The sequence below is a fragment of the Bos grunniens genome, chromosome 3 (genome assembly GCF_055505025.1).
Source record: "Bos grunniens cultivar Pamir isolate PY7600 chromosome 3, Bosgru_T2T1.0, whole genome shotgun sequence".
Lineage (NCBI taxonomy): Eukaryota > Metazoa > Chordata > Mammalia > Artiodactyla > Bovidae > Bos > Bos grunniens.
The window spans coordinates 29,180,477-29,198,519 of NC_141167.1; the positions used below are offsets into that span (position 1 = coordinate 29,180,477).

Sequence of the window (18,043 nt, forward strand, 5' to 3'; positions counted from 1 at the left end):
TTTATCCCTGAACTATTATTAGTTTTCTTTCTTAACTTTTCTTGTTTTCTCGTTACTTTTCTTGTTTAACTGCTGTTCCTTTGTTTCTATATTCTTCACATCCCTAGTTATTAATAGTAACTGCTGGAGTCTGCTCTTTGTAACTCAGGAAAGGCCTAGGAGACCAAGTGAGAAATGAGGGGGTGAGGCATGGAAAGGCTTTTGTTCTGGGCGATCCCGCAGGATTCTGTTTCCCTGGCTCTGCGCTCACAGTCGTGCGCCCTTCAACAAGCTGCCTGGCCTCTCTAAACCTCGCACAAGCACAGTACCACCCTCGGAGCCTTGTTGGAGGATGAGAGGTAAAGTTCTTAACACGGTGCCTGGTTAGTAGTGAGCACTCAGCAAGTGCCAACCATGTCTACCCAGAAGGCTGGGTTTTGGTTTCCCCCTGCTACTGACATACTGAATGGACTCAGGCAAGTTGGTCTCAGCTTTGGTTTCTTCATCCTATAAACTGAAACACCTTAACCCCACGGGCCTGTCAGGGAACGGTTGACTGAAACCATCCTCCTTGGCCAGACACAATGATAACTTGCTCATGAGTTGTCTCACAACAGGAGGTCCCATCAGTAAGGACCCTGAGTCAGACCAAATATGAGCCAAGCACAATGACTGGCCAGAGACAACCCAGAGGTTGGCCCCATTACCATAATACGACTGGGGCCATGTGGCAGAGCAGGCCTCCTGGGTTCCCTGTTGCTCTCCACCCTGGGGCCCATTCACAGTCAAGTTTTTTGCTTTGTCAGTTTGTGTGCCTTCTCAGACAACTCATTTCTGAGTGTTAGGCAGGAGCCCACTTTCAGGCCCTGGGAAGGGGCTCCCCTTCCTGTAAAGGCCCATGGATGGCCTTGATTGGGAGCGGAGGGTAGAATTATGTGCAACTGAGTGCCTCTGAGTATTTTTCTGAGAAAGCTGCAGCCCACTGAAGAAGCTCAGGACTGAATGACCACTGAGGTCTCCCCGTCTCTCTCCCACAGGGGCCAACCTTTGCACCACCAGCCCCTGGCGGGAACTGGGCCTCTCCTGCAATTGAAACTCTGAGGCTGACTGGTATTGAAACACCGTCAGGGCACAACCTTTAGAAGAATGGCATAGCCCTTGAGGATACAACACAGACCGATTGGAACTGTTAGGTCCAATTTGGCAGAAGATTTGACTTCCAGTGGACCTCACTGTACACTCACACTAGCATGTGCTAAATGACACACCCGCAGTGCTGTGACAGTTCCGAGGTTAACCATAAAAGGTCAAAAAGTGGATGGAGGGCCAATTCCTGGAAAGCTCCCCTTTCCCAAAATAGTTGGAATAATCCCCCCATTCGTTAGCCTATGAAATTACCCATCCCATAAAAACTAACCACCCCATGTTTCAGGTCCTCCACCTTCTGAGATGGCCAACGCTCTGTGTGTGGAGTGTTTCTCCCAGGGCCACTCTCACCTTTTGAGATGGACTGCATTCTGTCTGTAGAATATGTATCTCTCTAAATAAACCCACTTCTTACCTCTCCCTGAATTCTTTCTGTGAAGAGACCTAAAGAACCAGAGCTTCATTAAGTCCTGAGACCAGGCATGTGACCTCAATTAAAAGACAGTGGGTTCAAGTCCCAGCCTGGGCTTTGGCCGAGTATGAGCCCTAACCTAAGTTGTGTGGTTTCAGTGGGAGCTAGCGTAGGCTCTTGTTCCCATGGCCTCTCCTCAGTGACCCTGTTTTCAACAACCAATGCTCTGGGCATCAGGAGCATGTTGGCATGCGAGCGCTGGGCATGAACTGCTGGACCGCCTCTTGTTCCCCATGCTATGCTTAGTTGCTCAGTTGTGTCCCACTCTTTGTTACCCCGTGGTTTATAGCCCGCCTGGCACTCTGTCCAAGTGATTTTTCATTTCTTCCTTCTCAGGGGTCAGTCAGTTCCTCTGGATCAGTCTTCGGAACCGAGGATGCTGCGAGCATACCGGCTGTGCCCCATTTGTGCTGCCCTTGGAGAGAAACTCAGCCAAAGGTGCCAGAACCCAGGCTGAGCCTCGCTCAGGTGGGATCTCTGTGGTGTCCTGTTCCACGAGCTGGCCCTCAAGTCATCTGAATCAGAAATATGGCCACATTCTGGCTCTCCAAAGCCCCTCCTTGGTGCCCTTAGCCCAGCACTTCCTGCTGCCCCACCCGTCCTTCCAGTGTGAGGTGCCTCCTCCGTGACACCTTCTTCTCCTCGGGCGCTGGGGTCCAGGTGTGTTCACTTCAGGGTGCCTGGCACTGGGCTTGGCACAGAACAGGCACACAGAGACTGTTCAGTGAGCAAATGAATTGACTCAGTGGCAATGAATGAATGAACTGGAGCTCACCTGTCTCTCAGATGTCCATTTTTAGTTCAAAACTCACAGAAGACTGATACATAGAATTGATTATATTAATTTCCAACAGGGATATGTCTGTCTCCATCAACAGGAACCCTCTTATTAGCCAGATTCCAAGTCCATCTTTCAGAATGAAGGTGGGACACTTTCTGACCCTCAAGCTACATTTTTTCTTTAATTTTATTTTATTTTTAAACTTTACAATATTGTATTAGTTTTGCCAAATATCAAAATGAATCCGCCCACAGGTATACCTGTGTTCCCCATCCTGAACCCTCCTCCCTCCTCCCTCCCCATACCCTCCCGAGTTGCCAGTCCAGGTTCGAGGCACGATACTGGATGCTTGGGGCTCAAGCTACATTTTTAAACCCAGAGACTCTTGGCCTCCACCCCGGCCAAGATAGGGTCACATTGGTAGCAGAAACGACTTTGGGGTCGGGACACCATGGACCGTGTTTGAGTCCCAGTTCTTAGCCTGACTTTGCTGTACGATCCTGGTGGCCACAGTTTCCTCATCTGTTTAATGGATATATCCATCCTTGCCTGCCTGGGTGCTGTAAAACTGGAATGTATGCCAAGAAATAGCTGGTTCACTCAGGCTTCGGGACTGAAATACAATCCCTACTTGAAGGAACCTGGGCTGTTTGGTTGGGCGGGTGGTCTTGGGGTGAGGGTGGAAGTGGTCCAGAGGAGAGGGGATGGAAGGGCTTGAGGAGGGACTCCTCAAGCTGTTCTTCCTACAGCTCAGAGCCTCCTGGGGTGGCTTCCTTGTGGCAGGGTGACAAGTGCCCTGTCTCATGTACATCTCATGTGGTCCATTAGTGCGCCCCACTGGGACTATTGAGCTGGGAAAAACACTGAGCTGTATCCAAACCTAGCAATATCTGCCTTAGGTACCAAAGCAGCAGGAAGTGGCATTAAATATCGTATATGTGCCATCCAGAAGGTCTAACTTCTCAGCTTGGTGTTCAAGCTCAAAACTTATTTTTTCTCCAAGGAGTGGCAAGGTCAGTATCTATAAGCCTGTCTTGGAGCAAAGGAGAAGATTTCCTCTGTGTGTCGTCAGAGGCAGGCCGCAAATCATGGAAGCAGATTTCCCTCATCTTTGTTAGGAGCTGCCTAACATGGTAATGAGCCCCCCATCCTGGAAGAATTCAAGCAGAGGTTGAAAAACTTGAAAGCAGGAGAGGCAATTCCTATTCAGAGACGATGGTGTGTAGATTCCTCTACGTGATCTCAAACACTCCTTTCTGTTCTTGGATTCATAGCACATGTGAAGGGTTATCAACCCCATTCCAGCCAGCAGCCCACTCTGGCCTGGGTGACTCAGTCAAGGGCCAGGACAGGAGTATTCGTCAGACCAGTCGAAGCAATGCTGCACATGATCCCGGCAGAGGCTCCTGGGGATACAGCTGCAATATCTGAAGACAGTCGAGGGGCAGCGCCACCACCCAGGGCCGCAGGGTGGGCAGGTAGTCACTGGGAAGACAGAAGAACAGCTGGAATGCCCCATGCACTGGGGCACTCCTAAGCCCTGCAGCTGGCCATAGCCCCCCAGCCCTACCCTATCTGACACAGGTTGACTGTATTCCTTATTTCCTGCAGAAGAGAGAATCTAGACTCCCCAACTCAGCTCAGAGCCTCCTGGGGTGGCATCCTTGTGGCAGGGTGACAAGTACCCTGTCTCATGTACATCTTATGTGATCCATCAGTGGGCCCCACTAGGATTATTGAGCTGAGAAAAGCACTGAGGCTGTATCCAAGCCTAGTAATATCTGCCTTAGGTACCAAAGCAGCAGGAAGTGTATATGTATCATATGTGTGCCATCCAGAAGGGCTAAACTTCTATGTGACTTTGCGTGTGACCTCAAGCAAGTCTCTCACCCTTTCTGAGCCTCAGTTTCCTCATCTGCTCAAGGTTGTTACTAAGAAAGATAGGCCAAGTGCCAGGCCCATGGTCAGTGTTCAAATATTAATGCCCGTCATCTTCCATCCTCCTCTCTCACCCTAATTTGGTCCCACCAGCCCACTTACAACTCCCTGAGGGAACCTTGCAGGCCTCCCTTCTTTAACCTGGACCCTGGGCCTCCAGCATTCACCGCTGCACACCCAGTCTCTGCCTGGTGAAACCCTGTCCATTTTTTAAGGCCAGCTTGAACACAGCCTCTTCTGAGAAGTCTCCCTTGATGATTTCTTCTCCCTTCCCCCACTCCAACAAAAACCTCTCCAGGACCCCTGGCACTACCTTTAGTCACTAGCATGATGTAAGTCCTGGGGATAGGACATATGTTTGACCCCTGGCTGTCCCCCAGCAGGACCTGGCACCAGGCCAGCCCCAACAGTGCTCAGAACATATTTGTGGGTTGAATGCTAGGGAAGAGATTGGAAGCAAACTCTGGGGCAGTGAAAGAACTCAAATCTTAGAGTTGGGAGACTTGGGTTTATACACAAGCTCCCTCTTTATCACTCATTTTACTAAGTCGCTTCTCCCCTCTGGCCTCAGTTTACCTACATATAAAGTGGGGCCAGTGATTCCTGCCCTGCTTTCTTCACAGGATTGTTGGGTGGTGCAGAGGAGATGAGGGAAGCCCAGGTTCAAATCCCAGTTGGGCCACGTAGGTACTCTTCTTGTGACTGCCCTCTGGGCTCCCTGGCTTCCTCATTTGAGACCTTGAAACTAAGCTCCCCACCACAGAAGAATAACTCTCTGGAAGGAACCACTTGTAGTGGTAATGAGCACCCTGCCACTTGAGGCATTCAAGCAGAAGTGGGAAACATCTTCCTAGAATGAAAACAGGGGACGCAGGGGAAACCTCAGAGATTCTCTGGTTAACTTCTGCCCTCTGGCCGCTGCCTGGCCAGTTGCCCAGCCCAGCCTGTGCCCAGACCCCCACCTGGGCTCAGTTCATCTGAGCAGTCCCCACAGTTGTTGATCCCATCACACATTTGGTCTGAGTAGATCCAGGAAGCAGGGTCTCCACAGTGAGCCACAAGAAAGCCGGGGAGGCTCTGGGGCACAGCTCCTACAGAGGGAGAGATGAAGCAGGAGCAAGTCCACATCTGGCTGCAGTTCAGGTACGGGCAGGCCGGTACATTCAGGCTGCGGGTGTCTCACAGCTAAAAGGAGGTAGATTGTCCTGACCAGCCTGGCAGCTGACAAACCCAAGGTCATTGAGCATCCAGGAAGGGCACAAGGAGAAGGTTTCCTGGGGAGGAGGTCAATCAAGGGGAGAGGAGGGTTCTTTCCCTGTTTATCCAACAGGATGCCCAGAGCTGCTCCTCCCTTCCTCAGTCCTACTCAGCTCTTGCTCCTTCCCATCCACACCATGTCTTACTCTGCTCCTCCCTCCAGAAATGTCCTTCTTGACACCTGTCCAAAACCATCCCACCTGCAAGTCCAGGTTCAAGTTCCTTCACCTCCAGGAAGTTTCCTCCAACTGGAACACAACAAGAATAAATGTGGAGTTTCCCTGGTGGCTAACCGGTAAAGAAATCACCTGCCAATGCAGGAGACACGATTCAATCCCCGATCTGGGAAGATTTTACATCCGATGGAGCAACTATGCCTGTGAGCCACAACTATTGAGCCGGTGCTGTAGAGTCCGAGAGCCTCAGCTACTGAGCCCATGCACTGCAACTGCTAAAGCCCCTGCACTTAGAATCCATGCTCCACAGTGAGAGAAACCACCGCAATGAAAAGCCCGAGCACTGCAACTAGAGAGTAGCTTCTGCTCTTTGCAACTAGAGCAAAGCCAGACCAGCAGTGAAGACCCAACACAGCCATAAATGAATACAATAAATAATTTTTTAAAAGAATAAATGTGAAGTCTTGCACTTGGATCCCAGAACTCAGGGCATGTGGGTTCACATGTTTTGTGAGAGGGAATCAGAGCACCCTTCTTGAAAGTGGGTTCTGTGTTAGACAGCAGTGTGACAGGGCTACCAAAAATTAACACAAACTCAGGCCACATCACTAGAGATATAACCTAGACTTAGGAGGGGAAAAGTCTTTGTTCCTTGGACTGGCCAGAGCCAGCCGGAAGTGTCACAGATGCTTCTGGAGCTAGTCCAGGGAGAGGGACACGGGCAGTTGGTTTGTGTTCTGTGGATGCTGGTGGGGTGGGGAAAACCAATCACAATGGGGTGACTGGGAGTTCAGAGGGTAGTTCAGGGACGAGGAAACTCATGCGGGACAACAAAGTAATCTCCAATCCACGCAGTGCCACCGTCATGGGAAACAGATTGAAGTGTGGTTCTTGGAGGGCAGGGGTTGATGCGAGGTTACAGTTGGAACCAGTCAAGGGTGCTATTGGGAGGTAGCCCTAAACTCAGTACAAGGGAGACGTCCCCATTGGAAAACCAGAGTGATAGGAGCGGCTGCCTCAAGTTGTAGTGAGCTTCTATCCTGGGAGTGAGCAAGCAGAGGCTGGGTGGCAGAGGGAATTGGGGCATGAGCTGGAACATAGGCTAGATGAATTTAAGATCTCTTCTGGTCTTGAGGGCTCACGACACAATGACCCTCCTCTCATAAGCTAACCCACCCCACCCACTCTAACTCACCAATCTCTTTCCCTCCTCTGTGGCAACTGCCACACTCCTCTCTCTTGAGAACTTCCAAGTCTAAGGTCTGGGATTAGACCTTTCCATTCATTCATTGGTTGATTCACTAATTTCATCACTTATTCAACAAATCATTCCGGATATTTCTCTGTGCAGAGCCCTGTTCCAGCCCTGGGCCCCAAGATCAAGCAGACTAGGTTTGCCTCCGAGGAGTTCACAGTCTGACGGGGGTGGCAAACGTGCCAAATGAGATTGACAATCAATGTGACTGGGGCTGGGACACAGGTAAGCACAGGGGCTGAGAGTCCAGTAAAGGGAACTTCATCTAGTTTGGGAGTCAGAGAAGGCTTCTTGGAGGAGTTAACACTTGAACTCTGCCATGAAGGTTGCATAAAGTTTCTCCAGACCCAGAATGGAGGCATTCCCTCGTGTGAGCATATGTGTGTGCGTGTGACTGGGACAGGGTGGGAGAAAATGTTCCTGGCAGTATACAACCAAAGGCACAGAAGCACACAAGGGTGCCTGGTACGTTCAGGGTGGTCGAGCTTCAGTCTGGCTGCAGGGAGAGCTGGAGTTGGGGGCAACTCCCAAGGGGCCCTGGCATAGGTACTCACGGCACAAGGCCTCCTCCTCGTCCTCGCCGTGGGCACAGGCGCGGACGCCGTCACAGACGCTGCTGGCCGGGATGCAGCTGCTCCGGTCATCGCACAGGAAGCCCGTCCTGTTCGTCTGTGTCACACAGGCCTGGGCCCCTTGGGCAGGGCGAGCCCCAGAAGGGTCAAGGGTGGTGTTCACAAGGGCATCACCAAGTTCTCCCCCCTGGGCCCCACCTGAGCTGGAGCGAGGAGCTGGGGCCACAGGGAAGACCCTGAGCTCAACGTCGAAGATGGCGTGCAAGCCCCAGTTCAACCACTTGCCGGCTGTGTGACCGTGGGCAGGTGACCTGACCTCTCTGTGCCTCAGGTTCCTTGTCTGCAAAGTGGGGAGCGTAGCACAAACCCCGTGGGACTGCTGGGGAGATTATATAAAAGTCTTTGTGTGGATAACTCTAGAGAGAGTGCAGAGAAAGTCATGGTTCCCATGGCTATTGAACAACCATCTCACGGGAAGCTCCTCAGGACAGGCCTCGAGTTAGTGATGCGGTTTTCATGGCAGGGCTCCTGGTGCAGGTGAGGGTGTCACAGGCAACATCCTGGGGCTAGCTAGTGACCATTATGCCACAGTCCTTATATCTGGGACAGCTGTACAGGCTGCAAACACCTTCATATTTTTATTCTATTGTTTCCCTGAACCCTCCTGTGACATGCCATCACTAGCCCCATTTTATAGATGAGAAAAGTAAGACTTGGTGAGGTTCGAGAGGCCTGGCCACACAGCTAATAACCAGGCTGCTGCCTGTCTCTTTCCTGAGGTCGGGCTGCCTCTGCAGTGCCCAGGAGTGGTGGGGACCGTCTGAGTGTCTGTCCCTCTGAGAGCCTTCCCTCTGTCCCACTGCATGGAGCACCCAGCCCTGGGGCTGCTCCAAAGAATTAGGGGAGAGAAACTGACAGAGGAGCCTGGAGGTCCAGCTCTGTGGGTTGTGCACTCAGACACACGTTTGTGGGGTTGGAGGTGGGGGCGAGTTTATGTGGGTCTGTGCGCATGTGAATCACAGCTCATCTCCAGGAACTGCCTCAGCTAGTGTGAGGTGTTGGCTCTCAGAGACACATTGTCACACACACACAACTGCTCACAGACATACACGCTTGGACACACTTGCACAAACACAGACATGCACACACAAGGGCAAACACACACAGATATGTACCTGCACATACAAACATATGCATACACATGGATGCTTGCACACATGTACACACAGACACATGGGTGCATGCATGGAGGCAGCTCTTCATGTGTTCACATCTACCCCCAGTGTCCATGCACAGGCACGAGGGTGGATTCTACCCCTATCCTCACTGAGTCCCCTTAGCACGTTCTGTTAGGCAACAGAGATATCTCTCAGAAAGGTAGGTCTGGTGACATCCCACTCCCAGCTAATTCCTTCCCATGGCTCTCTAGATGGTGACCTCCTTCCCCAATGCAGCCTTCAAGGCACTGGGCCCTGGGCCCCCGGCCCTACCCGCTGCCCTGTCCATCGAGTCCACTGACCTTCTCATATTTCCTCCCACCCCACACATGCTGTTCCCTGTACCTGGATGCTTTTCCCACCACCCCCTCCACCAACCAATCCCGCTTTCCCTTCATGCTTCAGTGCCATTCACTTCTCAAGGTGCCCATCCTGACCCCTGGACTGGCCAGAGTCCCGCCCCAGACGTTCAGAGCTCCCACTAAGCCTGCCTTAAAGTGCTTATTGGGTTAACCTCCGTGTCACTCTGCAAACTGTTAGCTCCACGAGGTCACATTTGGTGTTGGGGCTCATGCTGAAGCCTGCCTGGCCTCAGGGATGTACTGGACAGGTCCCCGTCGTTTGTGGTGGAGACAGACAAGCAGAGAGACAACACCACTCGGGGTGATTGGGCTTGGGGGAGAGGAAGTGTGAGAGCACTGGGAGCTGAAACAAGGCTCCTAAACAAGGCAGGCGGGGAAGGCTTCCTGGAGGAGGTGGCGTCATAGCTGGGTCCTTCAGTAGCTCAAGCTACAGGTGCGCACATGGAAGCTCAGAGATGTGTGCGTGTCAGTGTCGGTGTGTATCTGTACATGCACCCCAAGGAACTGTTCAAACGTCACTTTGTGGAGAAGCCAGGCAGGATCAGTTTCCCCCATCGCTCTGTGTTCCCTCTACCCTCCCATTAAGTCTGACCCACTCTCTCTTCCCCGCCCTGACCTGGCGTGCGAGGCGGGGGTCCAAGGATGGCGACCAGGGCGATCAGAGCTGCAAGAGCTGTCAGCAGGAGCATCAGGAAGGCTGAGAGGCAGGCCCCTCGGCGTGAGCAGCAGCAAGGGCTGCAGTTCGCTGTGTGGGGTGGGAAACCAGTGATGGAGCAGCCAGTGCGGGGGCCCAAGGACCCTTGCCCTGACCCCTACAAGTGGTCCCTCTTCACTGGGGTGCTGGGGCAGGACAGGCTTCCCTGGAGAAGGGCGCTCCCAAGCCCACTGAGATGTTCTCAGCTCTGCCTGTGGACCCACCCCACCAAACGCCTGGCCCTGGCCCACATCCAGCAGCTGGTAAGTGGCAGTCGGGACGAGGGCCCCAGGTCTCTGCTCCACCCATAACCCCCATGTCCTTCCATGAGTCTGTCTCCTCAGGAGATAGGGAAGGAGACACGGACACCTGCTTCCTGAGTTCCTGTCATAGGGCAGAAACCAAAGCAGGCCCTTCATAGCCATTATTTTAATTACTCAAGACAACTTTTATTTTACAGATGAGGAAACTGAAGCTCAGAGAAGGAAAAGTCCAGGTCCCCTTGTGTGGAGCTGTTATGTCAGTCCACATCTATTTGCTGCCAAAATTGGTGCTCTTTCCACGGTGTCAACTAGTTGTTCATTCTGGAACCTGCCAGGATGCTGGTTGGAATCCCAGCTCCACCACTTTTCAGCTGGGCCACACTGAGAAGCCACTTTATTCTCTGTGCCTGTTTTCCTCACGTGGGAAATGGGGCTCTAATGCCTACACTAGAGTTGTTGAGAGGATTGAGCTGGTACTGGATCAGAACAGGGCTTGGAACATAGTAAGTGCTATGAAGGTTCTAGCCACTATTTGTCTTTATTGAGCATCTACTATGTGCCAATCTGGAAAGGATAGTGACACCTTTAAGTGACTTTGCTCCTGAATTTTTTCTGGCTTGTGAAATAATGAAAGAAAATCTTATTGGGGACCTACTAAGTTCCCTGGTGGCTCAGATGGTAAAGAATCTGCCTGCAACATGGGAGACCCAGGTTCAATCCCTGGGTTGGGAAGATCCCCTGGAGAAGGAAATGGCAACCCACTCCAGTATTCCTGCCTGGAGGATCCTGGCAGGCTACCGTTCATGGGGTTGCAAAGAGTTGAACATGACTGAGTGACTAGGTGCCCTGCTCTGTAGAGGACATAAAAGCAGTCACAACTCTGATCCTTGCCCTCCAAAAGCTTGCAGCTGCACTTAGAAGTCAAGGTCTGGACACATAAAAAGCAGAGTGTGAGCACTCCTCTGTCCCCCGGGGACTATTATCTGAGGGAAGGGGCAGGAGCATGTGTCCTCAGAGGTCAGCCCAGCAGCAGGCACACAATAGGTGCTTTGGGAATGTTCTGACCTAGAGATCCAGGGAAGAACCCACTTCAGGTCAGATCGGGTCACTCCATACAGTCCACTCACATTTTCAGAGCAGTCTGCTCTGTGCTGGTCTATCAGTCAGACCAGTACCTGTTCCCCAGCTGCTCGCACAGCCAGGTGACCAGTGTGGTGAATGAGGTGTCCTGGGTGCTTGAAGGAGGACGGGATTTCCATGGGCAGGCGAGGGGAAGGTGCAAGGAGAGCGCAGTCCAGGTAGAGGGCGCAGGAGGGTAGAGGTCCTGATGGCATATGGGGGACAGCAAGTGTGGCTGAAGCCTGGGGTGGGTGTACCTTGGGAAGGGAGACAGAGGAGGAGACGCAGCATAAATCTAAAACCCACATTCCCTGCAGCCTCGGTCGGTGGCTCCCTTGTAAACTCGGGTAACCAGGGAGACAGCGAGAAGGCTGGCAAGGAGAAGCGTCCTGGTCGGTCAGCCAAGCAGCTGCTTCTCAAATATTTGCACAGCACAGGTTGGGCAGGAGGGGTCACAGAAGCGTCTCGGGGGCCATGGCCAGGTGAAGGTCGCACTTCAAAGCCTGAAAGCCCTTAAGTGCTGATTCCCCTGGGGACAGACGGGAAAAGGAGCCCATTATTCCACACCAGGCCCTTCATGAAGCAGGCTTGAAATAAACGAGCGCCAGTGTGGAGCAAAAAGTTACTGGGGCTCTGCAAGCCAAGGGACCCTAATTCGAACTTGAACCCTGCCTCACGCCTCCCATCCGTGCGGGATCCCAGTTCAGCTGAACCACCCGACCTCACGTCACCTCAGCTGCCTCATCTGCTATTGCACCTAACAGGAGACCTCCTCAGAGCTGACCATTGGGTATAGAAGAGGCCCCATGTTGCTGGGCACACAGTAGGGCCTTGATCCTTGATAGTTATTAGTAGTAGCTCCTCTCTGGGTCTCTCCCCTCAGTGGTCAAGTGAGAGTCAAGATTGGACACAGAGTAGGTGCTCAATAAACGTGAGATCCCTCCCACCTTATCCCTCAGAGGTGGAGACCCACCTGAGTCACCCTGAGTCAGGGACTGGACTCTAGAGCTCTCTCCTCTATGGGTTTGGGGGGCACTGTATGTCTGCGGGGTGGGCAGCGCACAGTATGTGCTCACATGTGCTTATGCATTTAGCAAATGGCTGTTGGTACAGATGGCCGGGACACTGGGAATGGATGACATGAACAACGGGCCGAGGCCTGAGAGACAGAGGGAGCCTTAGGGAGCCGCTTCTGTGTCTCCATAGCAACAGCCCAGCATCAAGGGAGTCCCATGCGGGGGAGGGGCTGGCCCCAGGCCCCCCGGCCTTTACCTTCCCCTCCAGGGAGGGCTTTGCTTCCAGCAGCAGCACTGCCATTGGCATCCCCCTGCCCAAGAGAACAGAATGTGGGGTGGGCTGAGGGGAGGGGAGGTCCAGCCTCAGGGAGCTGGACTGAAAAGTTTCCCAGAAGCGTCACCAAGAGCCTTGGGTGGGAACACTGGCCCTCCCACTCGGCTGCTCCACACTCGTGTCTACTTTATGTTCCCACGCCTTGGCCTGTACTGTGCTCTTCTCCTGGAAAGCCTTTTCCTCCACTGCCCATTTGGCAAACGTTCATCCTTCAAACCAGCTCAGGGGGTACCCCCTTGGAGAAGCTCGCCAGGCGGCCCCCTTAATGTCAATCATTCCCTCCCCTGGCCTCCTGTCCCCTCCCAGCTCTCACCACCTGAACCATGTACCTGGTTCACCTGTTGCGTCTCCCTACAACCTGGTAGAGAGCCTCCGGGGCGGTGGGGGACCCGAGTCATCTCAGTGTCTCCCCTCTTTACTGCCCACCCTTAGCCTGGTGTTTGCACCCCGCCCCCCTGCCCCAGGTCAGGAACCGTCTCAGGGCAGCTCTTACCTGGGGGAAGATCTTGTTCATGTCTCTGGCTCCCAGCTCCTGTCTCCAGCCCTGGCAATGCAGAAAACTCGGCAGGTTCCCGGCCTGTCACCAGGGGTAGCCAGGAGGAGGAAGGACAGGAGGCCTCTCCCAGCTGCACCCTCCCTGTGGGCAGGCTCCTCCCAGACTGCCTCCCAAGAAGAGGAAAGGGCAGGAGGGCCCTGCTCCGGCCTGGCCTCTTCCCCCTCTGCAGGCTGACAGCCACGCTCCAACACCAGAATTCTCTATGTGACAGAAGAGCCTGAGGTTCAGAGAGTGAGAAATTGCCCTTGAATCACACAGTGCGGGGTTGAGAGGGAAGCTGAACTCAGGAATTTTTCAGTGTGTGATTTTTCCCCACATCGATGATGAGATGGAGGTCCCCCCATCTGCATGAAAATCCAGGCAGAAATACCCAGAATTAAGGTTCCAGTGGCTAAAAAGCAGGGATCATGTTTTCACTGATGTTTGTTCAATGAAATACATAACCTATGTGGAAAGAATATGTATTTTCCACTAAAATGATATGTCACTTAACCCGAGTTTCAGCTTTCTCATCTGTCTCTCTAAACTTCTTTTCCCCTCATTCCTGAAGAAAAGTGGTGCCCCCGTAGATGGATCTGTTTGTCCTCCCCACTCAACGCCCAACACTATACCAGACCCACTCAGTCCACTTGCTCTAATGTCTCCCTTCTTCCCCCTCTCTTTCCCTGAAAAACAAAATTTAAAAACGTAAGAAAATACAAAAAATTTGGAAGACTAATATAACGAATAATCATGTATCCATCATCCAGAGATGTGTATGTTTCTGTGCTGAGTTGCTCAGTCCTGTTTAACTCTTTGCCACCACATGGCCTCAAGCCCGCCAGCCTCCTCTGTCCATCGAATTCTCCAGGCAAGAATACTGGAGTGGGTTGCCATGCCCTCCTCCAGAGGATCTTCCTGGCCCAGGGATTAAACCCGGGTCTCTCGTATTGCGGGCAGATTCTTGACCATCTGAGCCACCAGGGAAGCCCACCATCCAGAGATAATAATGTTAAAATTTAGTCATCTTTCCATCAAGTATAGCAAAACTGTAGTCCTCTTTTTTTCCCCAGTTGTATTATTCCTTCCCTCCCTCCCCAGAGCCAACCAGTTTCTCCAACATGCCGCGTATGCTTCCAGTGGCTAGGTTTTACATACTCTCTAGAAATACACATACACATACATCTAGAATCACCCTGCAGGGCCCCCCAACTTCACCGGATATTACCCGACCACTCTTCCTGGAGGCTGTACTGGTTTGCACCCCCATCAGCAGTGACAAGAGTTTCTGTCTCCTCAGTCTTGAAAGTGTCAGACTTTCTGACATCCGCCTCTGGTGGGTGAGAAATGGTATCTCACTACGGTTTAGTTTGCGTTTCTCTAGTAACTCCTAGGCCACCACCAGTTGCTAACATGTATTGAACACTTGTTTTGTCACATGCTGCACTACACGTGTTACATATGTTAACCCACTTAGTCCTCCCGACCACAAGTGAGGGAGACTATTGTTATCTCCATTTCACAGTTGAGGAAATTGAGGCACAGAAACATTGTTACTTGCCCAAGGTTCACAATTGAAAGGAGGCACAGCTGCATTATAGACGTGGGTGACTGAAAAGTTCACACATTACCTCTACCTATCTCCTCGTTTCTTAAATGTATGGTCCTCAGACCAGCAGGACCTCATCATGTATGAGAGATGGAATCTCATCCAGACCCAAGCCAGAACCTGCATTTTAACAAGGAGGTTCAAATGCATATTCAGTTTGAAAAGCCCTGCCCCAGCCCATGCTGTAATGTTGCCCTTTTAAAATATATTGGTCATGTGGATTTCTTCCCTGGTGAAAGGCTTTTTCCTATCTGTTGTCCATTTTTCTATAGGTGACTTATCTTTTTCTTATTGACTTACGGGTTTCTTTATGCTGAATCTGAATCCTTTGTGGCATGGATCAAACACTTCTCTCCCAGTATGTAGCTTGTCACTTGCTTAGAGTGATTTCTGCTGGCTCCATCCACCTTTCTAAATCCATCTTTCTTGTCCAGAACCAGGCAATAATCTCATTCCATGAAGCCTTCTCCAACTCTCCCCACCTCCTCGGATTTGTCTTTCCCTATACAGAGGAGCCTGGTAGGCTGCAGTCCATGGGGTCACTGAGGGTCAGACACGACTGAGCGACTTCACTTTCACTTTTCACTTTCATGTATTGGAGGAGGAAATGGCAACCCACTCCAGTGTTCTTGCCTGGAGAATCCCAGGGACTGCGGGGCCTGGTGGGCTGCCGTCTATGGGGTCGCACAGAATCAGACACGACTGAAGAGACTTAGCAGCAGCAGCAGCGTAATCCTTATGGTCTAGGGCTCCATCTGACCCTGGCTATAGCTAGCGGCGATCCTCTGCCCATAAGATCAGCAAATCTCAGCTTGTCAGAGAAACCTGGGTTTTTATTCTGATTCTGCCAAATTAATACCTATCTAATTTAAGGCCGCAAGTCACAGCCTCTCTGTTTCCTTATCTGAAAATGGAGATAAGAATACTTACCTCAGAATTTTGTGGTTAGAACGAAGTAAGTGCACGTAAGTGAAGGTGTTCTGCACCCTGGGAGAATACAATATTGTTTCTGAATGGCTTGGTTTGTTTATAATTACAAAGAGATCTGCTTGAGGTGGGGACTACTTTGTAGTCCAGGGCGCAGCTCAGGGTTGGTCAATAGTAAGTGGGCACCACAACTAGATTGACCCAGGCACCTGTCACATCGACTTCCAGACCTGCCTAGAGGTGAGGTTCAGTCCCTGCTTCAGCATCTATCACTGTACCTTCCATAACTCTGGGAGTCCTGGCTGGATGCCTTGCCTCGCTGAGACTCTGTTTCCTCAATTCTAACATGGAGATGTTAAACCCCATCCTGCTTTCCCAGAAGGATGCTGTAAAGACACATTTAAAGGTGACAGTGAAAGTACTCTAAAGGGCTTTGCAAAAGTCATGGGGAATCAATATACAAACTTCATCATGAAATTGCTGCTGCTGCTGCTGCTGCTAAGTCGCTTCAGCCGTGTCCAACTCTGTGCCACCCCATAGACGGCAGCCCACCAGGCTCCCCCATCCCTGGGATTCTCCAGGCAAGAACACTGGAGTGGGTTGCCATTTCCTTCTCCAATGCATAAAAGTGGAAAGTGAAAAGTGGAAGTGAAGTCGCTCAGTCGTGTCCGACTCTTAGCGACCCCATGGACTGTAGCCCATCAGGCTCCTCCATCCATGGGATTCTCCAGGCAAGAGTACTGGAGTGGGGTGCCATTGCCTTCTCCCATGAAATATATAAGTAGACACTTTTACAAGATAGCATTATAATATTTCTCAGTGCAGATGAACCAAATTTTATTTGACACATACATACTTAAGCATTATGAAATTTTCAGATGTGGGGCTCCAATAATGACTGCATGATGGTATCTCTTGAGGTAACATTTTCAAGAGTTTTTGTTGAAACCTTTCATTTCTAATCAGTTGCTGATTTCTTTCCACCCAAGCCTTCAATTATTGCTGCAATGTTGCCAAACAATTCAAGTATATAAAACATATAATAGTAAAATAAGCCCAAATCATTTAGAAGTGAACAAACAAATAAAAATATTATACTCTCAAAATAACAAGTAAAGTAAAATTAGACAACCCCTAAACCAGAGTTTCAGTAACTTGGAAGAGAAAAAAGTTAAATATTTTCACTAACTTCTAACTGAAATATAGCATGTCCTTTAATTATGAACACAGTCAACGATTGATAGTACTGTGAGCAGTTCCTGTGACTTTATCACCAATAGAAATCAGATATTTACATATTCCAGTTGTTGCCGAGATTTCAAAATAAAATTTGAAATTACTTTGAAATTCCAGTAGTTTCAGAACCACCACTGCTGCTGCTACGTCGCTTCAGTCGTGTCCGACTCTGTGCGGCCCCATAGACGGCAGCCCACCAGGCTCCCCCATCCCTGGGATTCTCAGGCAAGAACACTGGAGTGGGTGGCAATTCCCTTCTCCAATGCAGGAAAGTGAAAAGTGAAAGTGAAGTCGCTCAGCCCTGTCGGACTCTTAGTGACCCCATGGACTGCAGCCCACCAGGCTCCTCCGTCCATGGGATTTTCCAGGCAAGAGTACTGGAGTGGGGTGCCATCGCCTTCTCTGAGAACCACCACTAGGCCTTATGTTATGTGTTAATAAAGAAGCACATATATACATAATTGGAAAATTTTGAAAATAACAATTGTATTTTAATATGATTAGTTTTCTTTGCAATCCTTTATGCTTGGTTTTATGCATGTGAAAACATTATTCTGAGGAAGAGTCAGTCCATAGGCTTCACCAGATTATCAAAAAGGTCCATGGCGTGACAAAGGTCAAGAACGCCTGCTCTAAACAGATAATTCATTAACATCACAGGAAGAGAATACTTAATAGTGAAATAGTAAAGCTGACTTCAACAATTATACATTTCAGAGAAGGTATACAAACAGCACTTCAGAACTTAATTATTGCAAAGAGTCAGAAAATCTACACTAACTGTGCAGTCTAGCTTCTCACAGAAAGCTGCGTTTCCCACTATCTCAATCTTTTGTCTCTGTCACTGTAATACTGTAGGGTAAGGGAGTTAGAGAAGGCGAGGTTTGGAAAAAGCGAACGAGACCGGCACTTTACAGGAACAGATCACCTTTAGTGAGGCGAGAAGGGGCAGGAGTCAGATTAGTGAGCTGCTGCACTAACCTAAGAAAATAGTAAGTATATATAGGCATATATGTGGAAATCTACTGTCTTAAGGGGGCCTGTTCTTCTCCAAGGTTGTTTGGAGTAGTTCTCTCTAAATGGCTGGGGCAAGGAATTCTGGAGTTTGGCTGGAGGCTGGACCGGCTGGGAGCTGGGCTAATCAACCTTAATGTC

General features: G+C 50.7%; 1 protein-coding gene across 11 annotated transcripts; it reads right to left on the minus strand.

Moving 5' to 3' along the window:
• Positions 1-2,546: 2,546 nt before the first annotated feature.
• LDLRAD1 (low density lipoprotein receptor class A domain containing 1) lies at positions 2,547-14,480 on the minus strand. 11 transcript variants are annotated; one of them, XM_086389579.1, is made up of 8 exons: positions 14,345-14,473; positions 13,075-13,354; positions 12,504-12,558; positions 9,772-9,900; positions 7,559-7,696; positions 5,774-5,821; positions 5,279-5,407; positions 2,547-3,863 (listed from the first exon to the last, which is right to left on the minus strand). In XM_086389579.1, the coding sequence occupies exons 2-8, from the start codon at positions 13,093-13,095 to the stop codon at positions 3,715-3,717; spliced, it is 669 nt and encodes a 222-aa protein (XP_086245705.1). In that variant the 5' UTR covers positions 13,096-13,354; positions 14,345-14,473; the 3' UTR covers positions 2,547-3,714. The 11 variants fall into 11 exon arrangements, with proteins under 11 accessions (XP_086245705.1, XP_086245734.1, XP_086245657.1 ...); XM_086389608.1 differs by lacking the exon at positions 5,774-5,821; XM_086389531.1 differs by lacking the exon at positions 12,504-12,558 and having other exon boundaries at positions 14,345-14,472.
• Between the last annotated feature and the right edge of the window lie 3,563 nt (positions 14,481-18,043).

What these genes read in the sequence shown, in the direction of transcription:
- LDLRAD1 (XM_086389531.1), bottom strand. Translation starts at nt 14,443, where the DNA reads ATGTCAGAAAGTCTGACACTTTCAAGACTGAGGAGACAGAAACTCTTG. An exon ending in TGAACAAGATCTTCCCCCAG is followed by an intron (nt 9,901 to 13,074) that starts GTAAGAGCTGCC and finishes CACCCCACACAG; the next exon opens with CGAACTGCAGCCCTTGCTGC. An exon ending in ACTTGAACCTGGACTTGCAG is followed by an intron (nt 5,408 to 5,773) that starts GTGGGATGGTTT and finishes CTCCCTCTGTAG; the next exon opens with GAGCTGTGCCCCAGAGCCTC.